This window comes from Salvelinus sp. IW2-2015, linkage group LG4q.1:29, assembly GCF_002910315.2.
Source record: "Salvelinus sp. IW2-2015 linkage group LG4q.1:29, ASM291031v2, whole genome shotgun sequence".
Classification (NCBI taxonomy): Eukaryota; Metazoa; Chordata; class Actinopteri; order Salmoniformes; family Salmonidae; genus Salvelinus; species Salvelinus sp. IW2-2015.
Window position 1 is genome coordinate 74,834,512 of NC_036842.1, and position 17,039 is coordinate 74,851,550.

At 46.4% G+C, this 17,039-nt stretch overlaps 1 protein-coding gene across 1 annotated transcript; it reads left to right on the top strand.

Moving 5' to 3' along the window:
• Window positions 1–1,997: 1,997 nt before the first annotated feature.
• Window positions 1,998–14,415, top strand: LOC111961005 (proline-rich transmembrane protein 4-like). The gene is made up of 3 exons (XM_023983141.2): window positions 1,998–2,315; window positions 3,908–4,933; window positions 11,396–14,415. The coding sequence occupies exons 2-3, from the start codon at window positions 4,036–4,038 to the stop codon at window positions 13,558–13,560; spliced, it is 3,063 nt and encodes a 1,020-aa protein (XP_023838909.1). The 5' UTR covers window positions 1,998–2,315; window positions 3,908–4,035; the 3' UTR covers window positions 13,561–14,415.
• The last annotated feature ends 2,624 nt before the right edge of the window (window positions 14,416–17,039 follow it).

The window sequence follows — 17,039 nt, forward strand, 5'->3', positions numbered from 1 at the left end:
ACTGCCCCATTGTTTGGACAAGTCATCCCCTGTCAAACCTGACTCAGCAACCATACAGGCAGACAATGTGTGTGTGTGTGTCCGTGGTGTGTGTGCGTGTAGCTGTGTATGTGAGTATGTTTTTGTGTTCCCGAGTGTCGGTGTTCCTGTGTAAGCCTGTGTGTGTATGTCCTCCTGTGTTTAAGTGTGTGTAGGGGGTTTGTATAGCCAGTGTGAGGCGTGCCCAATACTGGTTTGCCATGCCCAACGCTGAGATCATGTGTTTGGTCAGTCATTGTTCCACTCCGGACCCCTTTAGTTCTGGCTGGTTGGTGCCTTCCTGTGCGGTCATCACACCGGGTGTCAGTCGGCTCTGGTGTGGCTCTCCTAACCCACTACAGCACATTTGGCCACCTGTTGTCGGAATCCGGAAGACTTGTGTTGAGTCTCGGGCTTTAGCTCAGTGGACGAACAGTTTTAAATGTGGTACAGAACACCCCTGGTTGAATGCCCGGTTAGTATTTTACCCCAGCTAACTATCCAATACTCTGTGACCCTTCACCCCCAGGCTGACCTACTGTGAGCAGGTCCTAGTGACTGTTATTGATCCATCATTGATAAATTATTGGTCCTATCTCTGGTTATGGATCAATGATTCTGCTGATCCACAGGGACAGATAATGCTACAACCCTGAGACCAAACTCTATCTCATTTTACACTGGCCTTTCAGAAAAAACATATGATTTCACATGTGGAAAATCACATGATTTCCCGAGAAATTTCCCATGTGAAATCAAGTGAAAACATGTGTTTTCGGAACACTTCACATGTGATCGCGTCTTCACATGTGTAGTTTCATGTTATCACATGTTGCTTTACATGTTGTGACATTAACTTCACATAAGATCACGTGATCACATGAAACCATCTGTCTGTCTGCCCGTCTGTCTGCCTGTATTATATTTCACTGGGGTAAGTAAGGGAGGGACAGAGTGCTCTACTGTATCTACTACAGCCAGGGATAAATAAGAGCTTTATATATCATAAACCTGCCTGATTGTCTGACCAACAGCAGGAGGGACGGAGGAGATATTGATGCTGAAGATGATCCTTTCTTCATTGCTCTAAATCCAATTGATATTTGGTCAGTACTAATGTAAATTCAAGATACTGGAATACTGTATACCAAAGCATGTTTGTTATTGCTCTATCTATGTATGATATTGAATAGACAGAGGCTAGATGTATTGGTTCATGTCCTGTGAATGCACTGCTGTAATCAATTATGCTCACCCATAATCCAACCCCCAGTCAGTCGTATACTAGCAGAGCTGATCTATAATATAGATACAGCATAATGGCCCATATGTGGAGTCCTATTCCACTCTGGACAGTCACCGAGTGCAGATTGAAGATGTACACAGATTAACAAGGTACAGTATGTGGATCAGTGTCTATTTTAAAGTATCCAGAGAGGAATTAAATGAGGACAGGAGCCTGGACTTTACCCCGCAGGGAGATAAAGTACTATATCTATCAGAGTCTGATGACATCAACATGTTGAGTAGGAGAGAGATAATGATAGTTAAAGACAGAGCAAGAAGTGGGTATGTATATAAGACATGAGAGAGAGAGATGGTGTGATAACAGAAGGAAGATGCCAAACTAACACCATTACAATGCAAAATCACAAGGTGTGCATTCTTAGCTCACAAAGAAGTTCCAAATTCCTTGTGATGTTTGTTCTATAATTTGTGATGTACTGGATTCACTCTCACACTGACTATTGCTTTTATGTTAATCATGACAGAAAGGGTTGGTTTCAACTCCAGCTGCAAATTACATCCATTACACTATATTGATCTGATAGTTAATTCTATGCACAATACCACCCTCCTGTTAACGATTCGTTCTTACAGGCATATTTATCTGCAGTGTGTGTGTGTGCGCCAACCCTTTTTGTCCCCCACTGGCTCCCATCCCATAATACGACCAGACCGCACTGATGAATTATTTGCCCAGTGAGGTGTATCCACGGGAACCATGCATTCCTGACACACATCATAGAGAGAGAGACACACACACCCCCTTGAACGAGGGAGGGCGGGATAGAAGGAGCATACTGAGTGTGTGAGTGATACTGAGAAGAGGAGTGAGCAGAGTGAACCTGTAACTCAGTCTAACACACACACACAGACAGACGGAGGGATCTTTACAGCAGCAACGGAAGCAGCAGGAGCGTGGTGTGGGACAGAGGGGGATGTTGTCTGGCTGAGCTGGGACCTGTCCTCTCCCTCTCCTGTCTGTCTGATGGAGAGCAGAGGGACGCAGCACAGTGAGTACTACAGGCTGTGTGTGTGTGTGTGTGTGTGTGTGTGTGTGTGTGTGTGTGTGTGTGTGTGTGTGTGTTGTGTGTGTGGGTGTGTGGTGTGTGTGGGTGTGTGTATCCAGAAGATATAGATTGAGGTAGGGTTTGGGGAGTTGTGAAGGGTTAAGGAAGAGAGACAATGATCGAGAGGAAGAGATCGAAATTGTTGGTGTTGCTGTGTGCCCAGCTAGCACACAGCATATATTTCTTAGCACTTGGTGAAGGCGGGGTTGACCTATGGTTATTTTTCATACAACCTTCCCACAATGTTCTGGGAATGGTGCAGGATAGTTGCTTGGCTTTGGAACATTTCTCAGGACATTTAAGGAACGTGACAAAATAACGTAATTTTCTTGGTATTTCGTTACTTTAACAGAACATTTCAAACATGGTTACATTTAATATATTTTTTTGTCATGTTCTAGGATTGTTCGCCTACTGGTTTGACATTTAGAATTTTCTCAATTAGTTCAGAAAATGTGAAGAAACAATGTTCTCCTGTTGGAATTTCAATACTTCAGCAAAACGTTTCCAACAGATTTCCTCATGGTTCTATTTTAAGTAATGTTCCCCAAAAAATGTAACAACGTTGAGAAACAATGTTCTTCAGGTTTTCTTGTGGTTCTATTTAATGTCATGTTCTCAGAATATTAAGAAAACGTTCCATAAAAACGACACGAAAACATTAGTAATGTTCAAATAACTTTTTAATTATTATATTGAAAATCCTATACATTCCGTCCTCTGCATCAACAAAACTCTCTCTATCCTATATCTTGTTAAGTGTGTTCAGGTGTGTTGGTCGAGCCCACTAATTGTCCACACCTGATTTTAATGAGTGCTTGTTTCCTTTGAAATGGGGTCTGTTTGAATAGACCAAAATGAACAGCTTAGTATGAGTTAAAAAAATACTAGCTCCATCCTGGTGGTGCAGTGGACTATTTCCATGGATAGAGAACAGAAGATCATAGGTTCAAATCTCACTGATGCTGTGCCACAAATTATTAATGCCTAAGCAAATTCATTTCCATGTGTCCGATCTGTACCTGGAGTTCAAAACGTTAACCTAAGCTAGCAGTGCTATTGAAAAATTCCATGAATGTTTTATGGAAGTTATACAAAAGAAACTCAAAATAACCTCTAATTTCTGTTCTCAGAACATTAACAAAACCTCCCAGGAAAACATTCAGGAATCCATAGTAAAATGTTCTCAGAACCTCCCGGCAACCTAAAAATTAACGTTCCCAGAACATGTTTAAAAAACTTTCAGCTTTACCGGTCAGGAAACGTATGACTTCGTTCCCAGAACCAGTGGAAACCAAAGACGTAGGTTTCCACAATTTCCAAGGAACCAAATGTGCTAGCTGGGTATGTAGGAATATATATGGTGACTGCTGTGCTACTTCCTGAGAGCATTGGCAGAGAGAGGCATGGAATAATCTAACGGGGTATGCGTGCATACATTGAAGGGTATGTTATTTTCTAGTGGAGGAGGAGAGGGATATGACTCCAGTTTTTTGTATGCTGACTTTGAGGTGTGTGTTGTCTGTGTTCTGCAGGTGAGCTGATACTAAGGTGTGTGGGGTCGAGGTGAAAGAGGAGTTCGCTGGGAATCATGTGATTGGACAGCGATGTTTACCTGCATCATGTGACTACACAGAGAAGATTATACTATAGGGTCTCCATTATGGCTGTTGTGATGTGTATCTCTCTCCTCCTCTTCCTGCTCCTCCTTTTCCTCTCCCTCACTCCTCTCCTCCATCTGCATGCCTTCCCCCTGGCCACAGAGGCACCACCTCACCCACACACAGACACACAGACAGATGTACAGGTTTCACACAGCCCTTTAGGGGCCTCCTGGGCTCTGGTAGGCCTCAACGCTGGAGCCAGAATGGCCGACTCTCTGGGTTGGTTTCCAGGGCTGAGGGGCTCCATACTGGAACCTGAGGAAACTGAGAAACAGGACTACACAGACGAGTTTCAAGGAACTATCGGTGAATACCATGATTTGCTGGAAAGCCCTGAGCAGTCACCTAAAACTGTCCCCAGACAAACAGGGCCGGAGACATTCAGATTCACAGAGGCAGACAGTGTCACTGCATGGATGGAAATCAAACCTCCAATTGGGACCTTATTTAGGAATGGACTACCAGACTGGATCCAGGATGGAGATCCTGAAAACAAGCTGAAAGAGAGCAACACCAGGGAGAAGGCTGGATCCCCATTAATAACTTCACAGGATGGACAGACTCCTCTGATATATCTGTCACTCCCACAGAATGGAGATAGTATTGGTAGACCAACACCCATCCTTCTCTTTCGCTCTGACTATACAGAGACCCCAGGCTTTAATCCACTCACTAGGCCTACTTTACCAACCCCAGTGACAGCACAGCTAGGCTCCACTACTGACCCGAACCAAGACCAACCCATAGCCTTGGCCACAGACAAAGGGTTGCTATCTCTGGACCAACCAGCCACCCCACAAAGAGACATGATGGAAGGAGATATCGTGATGGAGACTGGAGACTTCTCAGAATTGGAGGACTACACAGAAAACCTCACAGATACAGGAACAGACACAGGTAAGACGAACTTCTCAAATCCAACCCCCATTCCCGTCTAATAGTTATATGTCCGCTTTTACAATACCCTCAGGATGTTAGTAAGAAAGAATAGGATATTGATCAGAAATAATTGTCCTATTTTTCTATTTTGTACAACACTGGTGGTGAATTAACTGATTTACTGTGGAAGTGTGACGAGTATCCCCTTATATATTTTCTCTTCATGACATGCTACCTCTGACGTCAGGAAATGTGTACATACCTCTGTAGCAGTACATGGTAGTGGTAGTATGTTTTCTGTTGAAGTGTGTGTTGGAAAGCGATGGGACTTGCCTGCTCTGTGTCTTCTCTGTGCCACAGTGTGTGTGTGTGTGTGTGTGTGTGTGTGTGTGTGTGTGTGTGTGTGTGTGTGTGTGTGTGTGTGTGTGTGTGTGTGTGGTATGTATTCTGCCAGCAAACACGGTTGTTTATATTCACAGGGCATTTACGCAACGCCTCCTCATCTCCCACTCCCTTCAATCCCCGTCTCTCTCTCCCTCTCTCAATCCCCCCTTCATCTCCCATTCATCTCTACCACTCCCTCTCTCTCCTCTGTCACAGACACACTATCTCCCTCCCCTGCTGTCCTGCTTCTTAAACAGCTAAACTGAGGAGACTGTGAATGAATTCCATGTGATAACAGTAAATGAGATGAATGGCAAAACATAGCTGGACTGGTGGTTGTGGGACATCCCGGAGTTGCCTCTTCACTGTTGACGTTGAGGCTGGTGTTTTGCGAGTACTATTTATTGAAGCTGCCAATTAAGGACTTGTGAGGTGTCTGTTTCTCAAACTAGACACTCTAATGTACTTGTTCTCTTGCTCAGTTGTGCACCGGGCTCCCACTCCTCTTTCTATTCTGGTTAGAGCCAGTTTGCGCTGTCTGAGAAGGAGTAGTACACAGCGTTGTATGAGATCAGATACTCAACTAGTCTAAAGAAGGACAGTTTTATTGCTTCTTTAATCAGAACAACAGTTTTTAGCTGTGCTATCATAATGCAAAAGGGTTTTCTAATGATCAATTAGCCTTTTAAAATGATAAACTTGGTGTCACGATCGTCGTAATGTGGAAGAGAGGAGGACCAAGGCGCAGCGTGATACGAATACATACTTCTATTTATTAAACGAAGAGAAACACTAAACAGACTAATACAAACGAACGTGAAGCTATAAATGACAAGTGCAGACACAGGCAACTTACATATAGACAATAACCCACAATACAAAAAACAGGCTACCTAAATATGGTTCCCAATCGATAACAACGCAAAACACCTGTCTCTGATTGAGAACCATATCAGGCCAAACACATAGAAATAGACAAACCAGACATAAACATAGAATGCCCACTCAGATCACACTGACCAAACAAAACATAAACATACAAAGCAACTATGGTCAGGGCGTGACAGTACCCCCCCCTCCCCCCCCTCAAGTGCGGACTCCGGCCGCAAACCTAAACCTATAGGGGAGGGTCTGGGTGGGCATCTGTCCGCGGTGGCGGCTCCGGCGCGGGACGTGGACCCCACTCCACCATAGTCATAACCCGCTTTGGTGGCGCCTCTGGAGCGGGGACCCTTGCAGCGGGTCCCGAACTGAAGACCATCCTAGAGGGCGCCACTGGACGGAGGGGCAGCTCCGGACTGAGGGGCAGCTCAGGACTGAGGGGCAGCTCAGGACTGAGGGGCAGCTCCGGACTGACGGGCAGCTCCGGACTGAGGGGCAGCTCAGGACTGAGGGGCAGCTCAGGACTGAGGGGCAGCTCCGGACTGACGGGCAGCTCCGGACTGGCGGACTGCCAGTCAGGCGGCTCCTGACTGGCAGGCGGCTCTGGCGGCTCCTGACTGGCGTGCGGCTCTGGCGGCTCCTGACTGGCGGGCGGCTCTGGCGGCTCCTGACTGGCGGGCGGCTCTGGCGGCTCCTGACTGACGGATGGCTCTAATGGCTCAGGACAGACGGGCAGCTCAGGCGGCGCTGGACAGACGGGCAGCTCAGGCGTGCCGAGGCGCACTGTAGGCCTGGCGCGTGGTGCCGGAACTGGTGGTACCAGGCTGGGGACACGCACCTCAAGGCGAGTGCGGGGAGAAGGAACAGGGCATACTGGATTCCCGAGGCGCACTATAAGCCTGGTGCGTGGTGCTGGCACTGGTGGTACTGGGCTGGGGACACGCACCTCCGGGCGAGTGCGGGGAGGAGAAACAGGGCGTACAGGGCTCTGGAGACGCTCAGGAAGCCTGGTGCGTGGTGTAGGCACTGGTGGTACTGGGCTGGTGCGAGGGGCTGTCACAGGCGGACTGGTGCGTGGAGAAGGCACCGGATAAACCGGACCGTGGAGGCGCACTACAGGTCTCGAGCACCGAGCCTGCCCTACCCTACCTGGCTGAATGCTCCCCGTAGCCAGGCCAGTGCGGCGAGGTGGAATAGCCCGCACTGGGCTGTGCTGGTGAACCGGGGTCACCATGCGTAGGGCTGGTGCCATGTACCTCGGCCCAAGGAGACGCACTGGTGACCAGATGCGTAGAGCCGGTTTCATGGCCCCTGGCTCGATGCCCAATCTAGCCCAGCCGATACGAGGTGCTGTTATGTACCGCACCGGACTATGCCTGCGCACCGGGGACACCGTGCGCATCTCTGCATAACACTGTGCCTGCCCGGTCGCTCTCTCTCCACGGTAAGCACGGGGAGTTGGCTCAGGTCTCCTATCTGGCTTAGCCACACTTCCCCGTGTGCCCCCCCCCCCAAGAAATGTTTGGGGCTGCCTCTCTGGCTTCCAGCCGCGCTTACGTGCAGCCTCCTCATACCGCCGCCTCTCCGCTTTCGCTGCCTCCAGCTCAGCTTTTGGGCGGCGATATTCACCAGCCTGTGCCCAGGGTCCCTTAACGTCCAGAATCTCCTCCCAAGTCCATTTCTCCACAAAGCGCTGTTCCTCCGTTTCACGCTGCTTGGTCCATTGATGGTGGGTTATTCTGTCACGATCGTCGTAATGTGGAAGAGAGGAGGACCAAGGCGCAGTGTGATATGAATACATACTTCTATTTAATAAACGAAGAGAAACACTAAACAGACTAATACAAAACAAGAAAACGAACGTGAAGCTATAAATGACAAGTGCAGACACAGGCAACTTACATATAGACAATAACCCACAACCCACAATACAAAACAGGCTACCTAAATATGGTTCCCAATCAGAGACAACGCAAAACACCTGTCTCTGATTGAGAACCATATCAGGCCAAACACATAGAAATAGACAAACCAGACATACAACATAGAATGCCCACTCAGATCACACCCTGACCAAACAAAACATAGAAACATACAAAGCAAACTATGGTCAGGGCGTGACACTTGGATTAGCTAACACAACGTGCCTTTGGAACACAGGAGTGATGGTTGCTGATAATGGTCTGTACGCCTATGTAGATATTCCATAAAAAACTGCTGTTTCCAGCTACAATAGTCATATACAACATTAACAATGTCTACACTGTATTTCTGATCAATTTGATGTTGCTTTAATTTAATGTACAAATAATGTGCTTTTCTTTCAAAAACAAGGACATTTCTAAGTGACCACAAACTTTTGAACAGTAGTATGTGTATATATATATATGTGTGTGTGTGTGTGTGTGCGTATGTATATACAGTTGAAGTCGGAAGTTTACATACACTTAGCCAAATACATTTAAACTCAGTTTTTCACAATTCCTGACATTTAATTAAAATTCCCTGTTTTAGGTCAGTTAGGATCACCACTTTATTTTAAGAATGTAAAATGTCAGAATAATAGTAGAGAGAAAGATTTATTTCAGCTTTTATTTATTTCATCACATTCCCATTGGGTCAGAAATTTACATACACTCAACTAGCATTTGGTAGCATTGCCTTTAAATTGTTTAACTTGGGTCAAACATTTTGGGTAGCCTTCCACAAGCTTCCCACAATAAGTTAGGGGAATTTTGGCCCATTCCTCCTGACAGAGCTGGTGAAACTGAGTCTGGTTTGTCGGCCTCCTTACTCGCACACGCTTTTTCAGTTCTGCCCACAAATGTTCTATAGGATTGAGGTCAGGGCTTTGTGATGGCCACTCCAATACCTTGACTTTGTTGTCCTTAATCCATTTTGCCACAACTTTGGAAGTATGACTTGGGGTCATTGTCCATTTGGAAGACCCATTTGCGACCAAGCTTTAACTTCCTGACTGATGTCTTGAGATGTTGCTATCTTATATTCACATAATTTTCCTTCCTCGTGATGCCATCTATTTTGTGAAGTGCACCAGTCCCTCCTGCAGCAAAGCACCCCCACAACATGATGCTGCCATCCCCGTACTTCACGGTTGGGATGGTGATCGTCGGCTTGCAAGCCTCCCCCTTTTTCCTCCAAACATAACGATGGTCATTATGCCCAAACAGTTCTATTTTTGTTTCATCAGACCAGAGGACATTTCTCCAGAAAGTACTATCTTTGTCCTAATGTGCAGTTGCAACCCGTATTCTGGCTTTTTTTATGGTGGTTTTGGAGCAGTGGTTTCTTCCTTGCTGAGCGGCCTTTCAGGTTATGTCGATATAAGACTCGTTTTACTGTGGATATAGATACTTTGTACCTGTTTCCTCCAGCATCTTCACAAGGTCCTTTGCTGTTGTTTTGGGATTGATTCGCACTTTTCGCGCCAAAGTACGTTTATCTCTAGGAGATAGAACGCGTCTCCTTCCTGAGCGGTATGACGGCTGCGTGGTCCCCTGGTGTTTATACTTGCGTACTATTGTTTGTACAGATGAACGTGGTACCTTCAGGCGTTTGGAAATTGCTCCCAAGGATGAACCAGACTTGTGGAGGTCAATGTGGAGGTCTACATTTTTTTTGAGGTCTTGCTTTATTTCTTTTGATTTTCCCATGATGTCAAGCAAAGAGGCACTGAGTTTGAAGGTAGGCTTTGAAATACATCCACAGGTATACCTCCAATTGACTCAAACTTTGTTAATTAGCCTATCAGAAGCTTCGAAAGTCATTACATAATTTTCTGGAAGTTTCCAAGCTGTTTAAAGGCACAGTCAACTTTGTGTATGTAAACTTCTATCTCACTGGAATTGTGATACAGTGAATTATAAGTGAAATAATCTGTAAGCAATTGTTGGAAAAATGACTTGTGTCATGCACAAAGTAGATGTCCTAACCGACGTAACCAAAACTATAGTTTGTTAACAAGAAATTTGTGGAGTGGTTAAAAAACAAGTTTTGATGAGTGTATTTAAGTGTATGTAAACTTACGACTTCAACTGTATGTTGGGTATAGGGTGTATATTTGTGTTGTATTGTACAGTGCACATTTGGAAATGAGACCTAAATCTCAACATGACTTCCCTGTTAATAAAATAAAGATAAAACAAACACACGCACATGTAACAGTTTAGCTTCCGTCCCTCTCCTCGCCCCTACCTGGGCTCGAACCAGACACACTCTGCACACATAGACAACAGCCACGCTCGAAGCATCGTTACCCTTCATGCCACAAAAGCCGTGGCCCTTGCAGAGCAAGGGGAACAACTTCTTCAAGGTCTCAGAGCGAGTGACGTCACCGATTGAAACGCTATTAGCGCGCACCACTGCTAACTAGCTAGCCATTTCACATCGGTTACACTCACCTCCCTTTTGACCTCCTCCTTTTCCGCAGCAACCAGTGATCCGGGTGAACAGCATCAATGTAATAGTTTCACCTTCCGTCCCTCTCTGGGCTCGAACCAGGGACCCTCTGCACACAGACAACAGTCCCCCTCGAAGCATCGTTACCCATCGCCCCACAAAAGCCGCGGCCCTTGCAGAGCAAAGTGAACAACTACTTCAAGGTCTCAGAGCGAGTGACGTCACCGATTGAAACGCTGTTAGCGCGCACCACCGCTAACTAGCTAGCCATTTCACATCGGTTACACACACACACATGCATGTGAAGAGGAGGGACCAGAGGTCTTGTCACAGAGCTCCTATTCCTGTACTGTATTTACTGTATTTCTCTATGAAGAGGCAGTAGGCAGGCACATAGGGAATAGAAGCGTCTACATCATTCAGATGGTATGTAATCATAGGGGACAGACATATGGAAAGGGTATGTGCACCTACAATAGTATGTAATAAATTATGTAATGTTAGTGAGTGTGCCAGTTTCTGCGATCTATAAATAGTTCACAAATGAGAAAAGCAATGGGGTCAACACTACCTAATCTGCCCACACAGTCTCTCTTTCCCTCCTTTGCTCTCTCTACCCTGGCTCTCTCTCTCTCTCTGACCCAGTTAGAGATTCCCAGTTACAAGCATGTACTTTTGCAATAGATTACACCACACTCGCTGATGTTTCACCCTATGAAAGCCCTCAGATCTGGGGATAGGGGCAAGGAATTGATTTGGGCATCAGTTTCAACCATCTTTGTTTCTGTTTTACAGGTGTGTCTCCAGAGGAGGTGTGGCCTAAGTCAGCCACCAATGAGACACCTATCCTCGACTGCAGCCTGGAGACCAAGGCCACACCCTGCAACACAAATCAATCCTGGAGCCCTGTTTACCCTGATGACATCATCTCAAATAAATCCCAGCGCCCCATTCTGTCTCTAACTCCTCCTCTCTTCGTGCCTCTGTATTCTGATTGGAACTCAGCTCTGGCCACCTGGGGCTTTGCCTGGGAGGTCCACATCTACGGTCTGGGATCTGTGTTCGCTGCATTAGGTCTGATATCTGTACTCTGCCTGTTAGGCCTGCCCCTGCGCTGCCCCCCGGGAAGCCCCTACTTCACCCTGCTGCATCTGTTCCTCCTGGCCACTGGAGGCACTAGAGCATTCACTCTGCTGTATGATGCTTATAGTCACCAGGACCGCCTGTCTGCTCTGGGCTCTCTCCTACTTTCTGAGCTACCCTTACCCTGCCTCACCTCTGCCTTCTCCCTCTCCTTCCTCCTCCTCTCCCTCCGCTCTCGCATGCACCTCTCCCTCCCTTTCTCCCTCTCTCTCTCCCTCCCTCTCTCAGCTCTGCCCCGGCCCTGTCTCTTGTTCTCCCTCTCCCTGTTGCACTTTGGGGCCTCCCTGGGCTCCATAACTCTCTTCCATGTCTTCCCCAGCCTCCCTGTCCTCCTCCTACTCCCCCAGGGAGTGTTCATCCTCCTCTGCCTCCTCCTCCCCTGCTCCTTCCTCCTCTTCTACTGCTTTGTACAACAAGACACCAAGCATGTCCAACGGCTGAGTGATGGTGAGGGAGAGGTAACAGGTTCCCCGGTGTTGGTGGGGCGGCCGTCCCGCTGCCCATTCGCTGAGGCTGGGGAGTGGAGCAGGGCGGCAGGGGCTGGGGTGGGAGGGTCTCTGTGCCTGTTAAGCTGTGGGGGGCTCCAGCTGTATGGGATGTTACATGCAATGGGGTTTGGAGGGGTGAGTGCTGGGGCGGGGTTTCAGCCCTGGCCTTGGTGGGGCTACCAGCTGGGCTGCAGGCTCTGTGAGGTGGGGGTGTGTCTGTCCTTGTCAATCATCGGCACTCATCCCCTCCTCTTCTGTTGCTCCAACTCTTACTCCTGCCCCTGGACTAAACCCAACTGCAACCCCCGTCCGGGGTCCTGGGTGCAGCTGCCCTGTGCCTCACCCTCAGGGGGGCCTAGCCACCCCATTCCCCCCTCCCCAGCCCTCCCCCCTCACTACCCCTGGTCCCTGGGGCAGGAAGAGAAGCTGGTGGTGTGTGATGTCATCAGTAAGCGCCAGTCCGAAGCGTTCCCCCTTTATACACTAATGGACCCCCCCTCAAACGGACTGAACCTGCATCCTAACCCTAACACCCACCCTGGCCAGACCAGAGCCTCAAGACACCCCCACCTCCCTGACCCTCCCAGCCCACCATGGATGCCTCAAGCTGGGGTTGCATCCCAGGGCTCTTCCCAGGCTAGTCTAGTTCTGGACACTGACTCCACAATGTACCTGCACCCCCCCTCTCCAATTGACCTGTCCCGGAGCATAGACCAGGCCCTGTACAGCGAAACCCTGTTCCCCCACAGTCTCTTCAGTCATCCCAGGCTACTCCACGCATCCTCCAGCCTCTCCCTGAACTCCCCTGGCTCCCACCTCAGCCAGAGTGCCTCACAACCTGGACACAGCTCAGCCGACAGCTCCCTCTACCGGACCTCTTCCTGTAGAGATGTGGACATGTCTCCTACACGGCCTCCCCAGCCAGGGTGCATCCTCCCAGGCCACGGCGATCCCATCTCTCCCCCTGAGCGCTGGTGGAGAGGTAGTAACTCCAGCTGCATGTGCCAGGAATCCCTGAGTGGGTCTTCCCAGGGTCTGTTCTCCAGCCCGGGGGCAGGAGGGGCGCATTCTCATCCCCACTCCACGAGAGGGCAGCTCCCCTCCCAGAGCAGTCTGCCCAGGATGCTCCCCAACCTCTCCCACCACAGACGCTACCGCACCCTCAGCTCCGCCTCGCAGGACAGTTGGGGGGAGGGGCGGCTGGCGGGCAGAGAGGACCTGAGTGAAAGCAGGTTGCTGGAACGGGATCTGGCCGTACAAGCGGAGTTCGTCAACGTGTGCCGACAGATCGATGCTCTTAGCGTGTGCAGTGACACTATTGACCTGTAGGTAGATACTACTGGGTTTGAACCATGAGTCATCTATGCGCCACAAGACACTGTTAGTCTGCCGAGCTAAACCAATATATTTATCTGTTATGTAAGGACATAAGGATATGATGTAAAATGCACAGAGATTATATATTGACCTCTAGAGAGATCTAAGTACTTAACTGATAAGCTAACGTTTGTGTTTGAGTGGTTAACATTGAGCTCAGTTAGCTTTTTCACTGCTACATCAGACATGTTTGGAGGCATTACTATTAGTTACAGTTTTCTGGGATTCTACATGTAGAAAATAGACATAAATTAGACTTAATTAGAAGTAAATAAAGAGATACAGTTCTGTTTGATTAGTTATAAGTGTACAGTTATAGAGTTACAATATGTGCTAAATGAAACAACTTTCTGAACCAACCAATGTAGAGTAGATTAGAACACTAATGTCAGTGTAGTGTTGACGATAGCCATAGAAATTTGCAAGATCACTTCATGCTTTAGTGGCACTTACTGAGGGAGAGTGAACATAGTGTAGCAGATGCTGTCATACTGTACATTATAGCTGTTTTTTTAATTAAAACATTTGTTCTTATAAAGCATTTATAACTGGTGCCCTACCACAAGCGTATCTGTTTAAGTCACAACAGCAATATCAACCAGGAGTTGTGTTAGAGTGTCCAAGTGCCAAATGTAGCTATGGAACCAACACCAAATCAATCTGAGAGATCTAACGTTTTTCAGACAGGAACTAATCTAACTGAAAACCAGCTCATCCTCTGATATTCACACTGACTTCAAACCTTTTTTCTACAAAGAGTATATGTGTCATACTGTACATACATCATTAAAGGCTGTGTAAAATGTTTTATTTGTAAATACAATGTACATGGAAAACATTTATACTGTATGGCATGTATCATAGACAAGGTATGATAAACAAAACAGTAAGTTTATGATGTTTGAAAACATAAGTCATTAATTGTAGTGTATGAACATAGAACAGATACACTATAGATAATACTGTAGACCTTTAGGGATTCTTCAACTCTATACATTGTCATGAGCTACAGGCCATATCACATGGAGTTGTTTCAGTTGAACTTACAGTACCTGTCAAAAGTTTGGACACACCTACTCATTCAAGAGTTTTTCTTTATTTTGACGACATCAAAACTATGAATTAACACATATGGAATCATGTATTAACCAAAAATGTATTAAACAAATTAAAATATATTTTAGATTCTTCAAAGTAGCCACCCTTTATCTTGATGACAGCTTTGCACACTCTTGGCATTATCCCAACAGGTTTCACCTGGAATATTCTTTACAACAGTCGTGAAGGAGTTCCCACATATGCTGAGCACTTGTTAGCTGCTTTTCCTTCACTCTGCCGTCCAACTCATCCCAAACCAACTCACTCTGATTGAGGTTGGGTGATTTTGGAGGCCAGGTCATCTAATGCAGTACTCCATCACTCTCCGTCTTGGTCAAATAGCCCTTACCCAGCCTGGAGGTGTGTTGGGTCATTGTCCTGTTGGGAAAACAAATGATAGTTCACTAAGTGCAAACCAGATGGGATGGCGTATCGCTGCAGAATGCTGTGGTACCCATGCTGGTTAAGTGTGCCTTGAATTATAAATAAATCACAGACAGTGTCACCAGTAAAGCGCCCCCAGACCATCACATCTCCTCCTCCATGCTTTGTGGTGAGAACCACACATGCGGAGATCATCCATTCACCTACTCTGTGTCTAACAAAGACAGGCGGTTGGAACCAAAAATCTCAAATTTGGACTCAACAGACCAAAGGACAGATTTCCACTGGTCAAATGTCCATTGCTCGTGTTTCTTCGCCCAAACAAGTCTCTTCTTCTTATTGGTGTCCTTTAGTAGTGGTTTCTTTGCAGCAATTTGACCATGAAGGCCTGATTCACACAGTCTCCTCTTAACAGTTGATGTTGAGATGTGTCTGTTACTTGACCTCTGTGAAGCATTTATTTGGGCTGAATTTCTGAGGATGGTACCTAATGAACTTATCCTCCGCAGCAGAGGTAACTCTGGGTCTTCCTTTCCTGTGGCGGTCCTCATGAGAGACAGTTTCGTCATAGCGCTTGATGATTTTTGCGACTGCACTTGAAGAAACTTTCAAAGTTCTTGAAATTTACCAGATTGACTGACCTTCATGTCTTAAAGTAATGATGGACTGTCGTTTCTCTTTGATAATTTGAGCTGTTCTTGCCATCATATGGACTTGGTCTTTTACCAAATAGGGCTATCTTCTGTATACCACCCCTAGCTTGTCATAACACAACTGATTGGCTCAAACACATTAAGAAGGAAAGACATTCCACAAATGTACTTTTAACAAGGAACACCTGTTAATTGAAATGCATTCCAGGTTACTACCCCATGAAGCTTGTTGAGTGAATGCCAAGAGTGTGCAAAGCTGTCATCGGGGAAAAGGGTGGCTAACACATTTTTGGTTATTTCATAGTTATTTCATAGTTTTGATGTCTTCACTATTATTCTACAATGAAAGAAAAACCCTTGATTGAGTAGGTGTGTACAAACTTTTTACTGGTACTGTAGGTGTTGAACATTCAACATAGTTTGGAGTTTTTTTCAGTAGTCAGCAGCAATAGTTAAAAATAGAAATAGTAATGAATTCAATGTCTGTTCATCTAGCTACCACAGATGTAAATCTGTAGTGTAAGCCTTGAGTGTGGTTTATGTTGCTATTAAACAGCTTAGGCTTGGAATAAGAAGTACAAATGGAGTGAGGAGAAAGGGGTGAAATAAGGAGAAAGTGAAAAAGGGAGAAAGGGAGAAAAGGATCGAGCGAGGGAGCAAGCATAACAAAGACCAAATTGTCCTCTGTTGGTGTGGAAAAAAGACGCTGTCACAATGTTAGTGATGACGTTATGGGCAGCAACTGATGTAATGATGTCATGCAATGTCAATCAGCTCATTGATCATGATAGGCATACACAACATACATACACCAAATAAGGAGATCAGTAGATTTGTCAACTTCTTTATTCTGGTTTATGCAACAGCATGGTACAGCTTGAGTGAATTAAAAGCCAGAGATTGAGATCACCAGGATAGAACAAAATAAATAACACTAATAAAACATCTGATCAGCTTTTGTGTAACTTTCCACACCCAAGTTTCACTTCACACAAAAGTTAACACAACAGACAGAGTGGTTCTGTCGTTGCTGGTGGTTGACTAACAACTGATAGTGGTCTACTGTTATAAACTAGCCACAGGTCTTCTACAGGAAGAAGATTTATGGAATGGAAGATGGATAAACAACATTTCTTCACTCACTGCCACCAGGTACAGATGTAGAATCTTCATTTGAGCCAGTTTGCTACAGCAGGAAAATAATCCTGCATCAACAGAAATGTTGAATTATTAAGTGGATCACTGGAGGTTGGTGTGGTAATGGCTGGAGCGGAATAGGTGTGGAATGGTATCAAA

Coding starts and splice junctions, on each gene's coding strand:
- LOC111961005 (XM_023983141.2), top strand. CDS start 4,036: ATGGCTGTTGTGATGTGTATCTCTCTCCTCCTCTTCCTGCTCCTCCTT. Junction 4,934..11,395: donor AGATACAGGAACAGACACAG/GTAAGACGAACT, acceptor TCTGTTTTACAG/GTGTGTCTCCAGAGGAGGTG.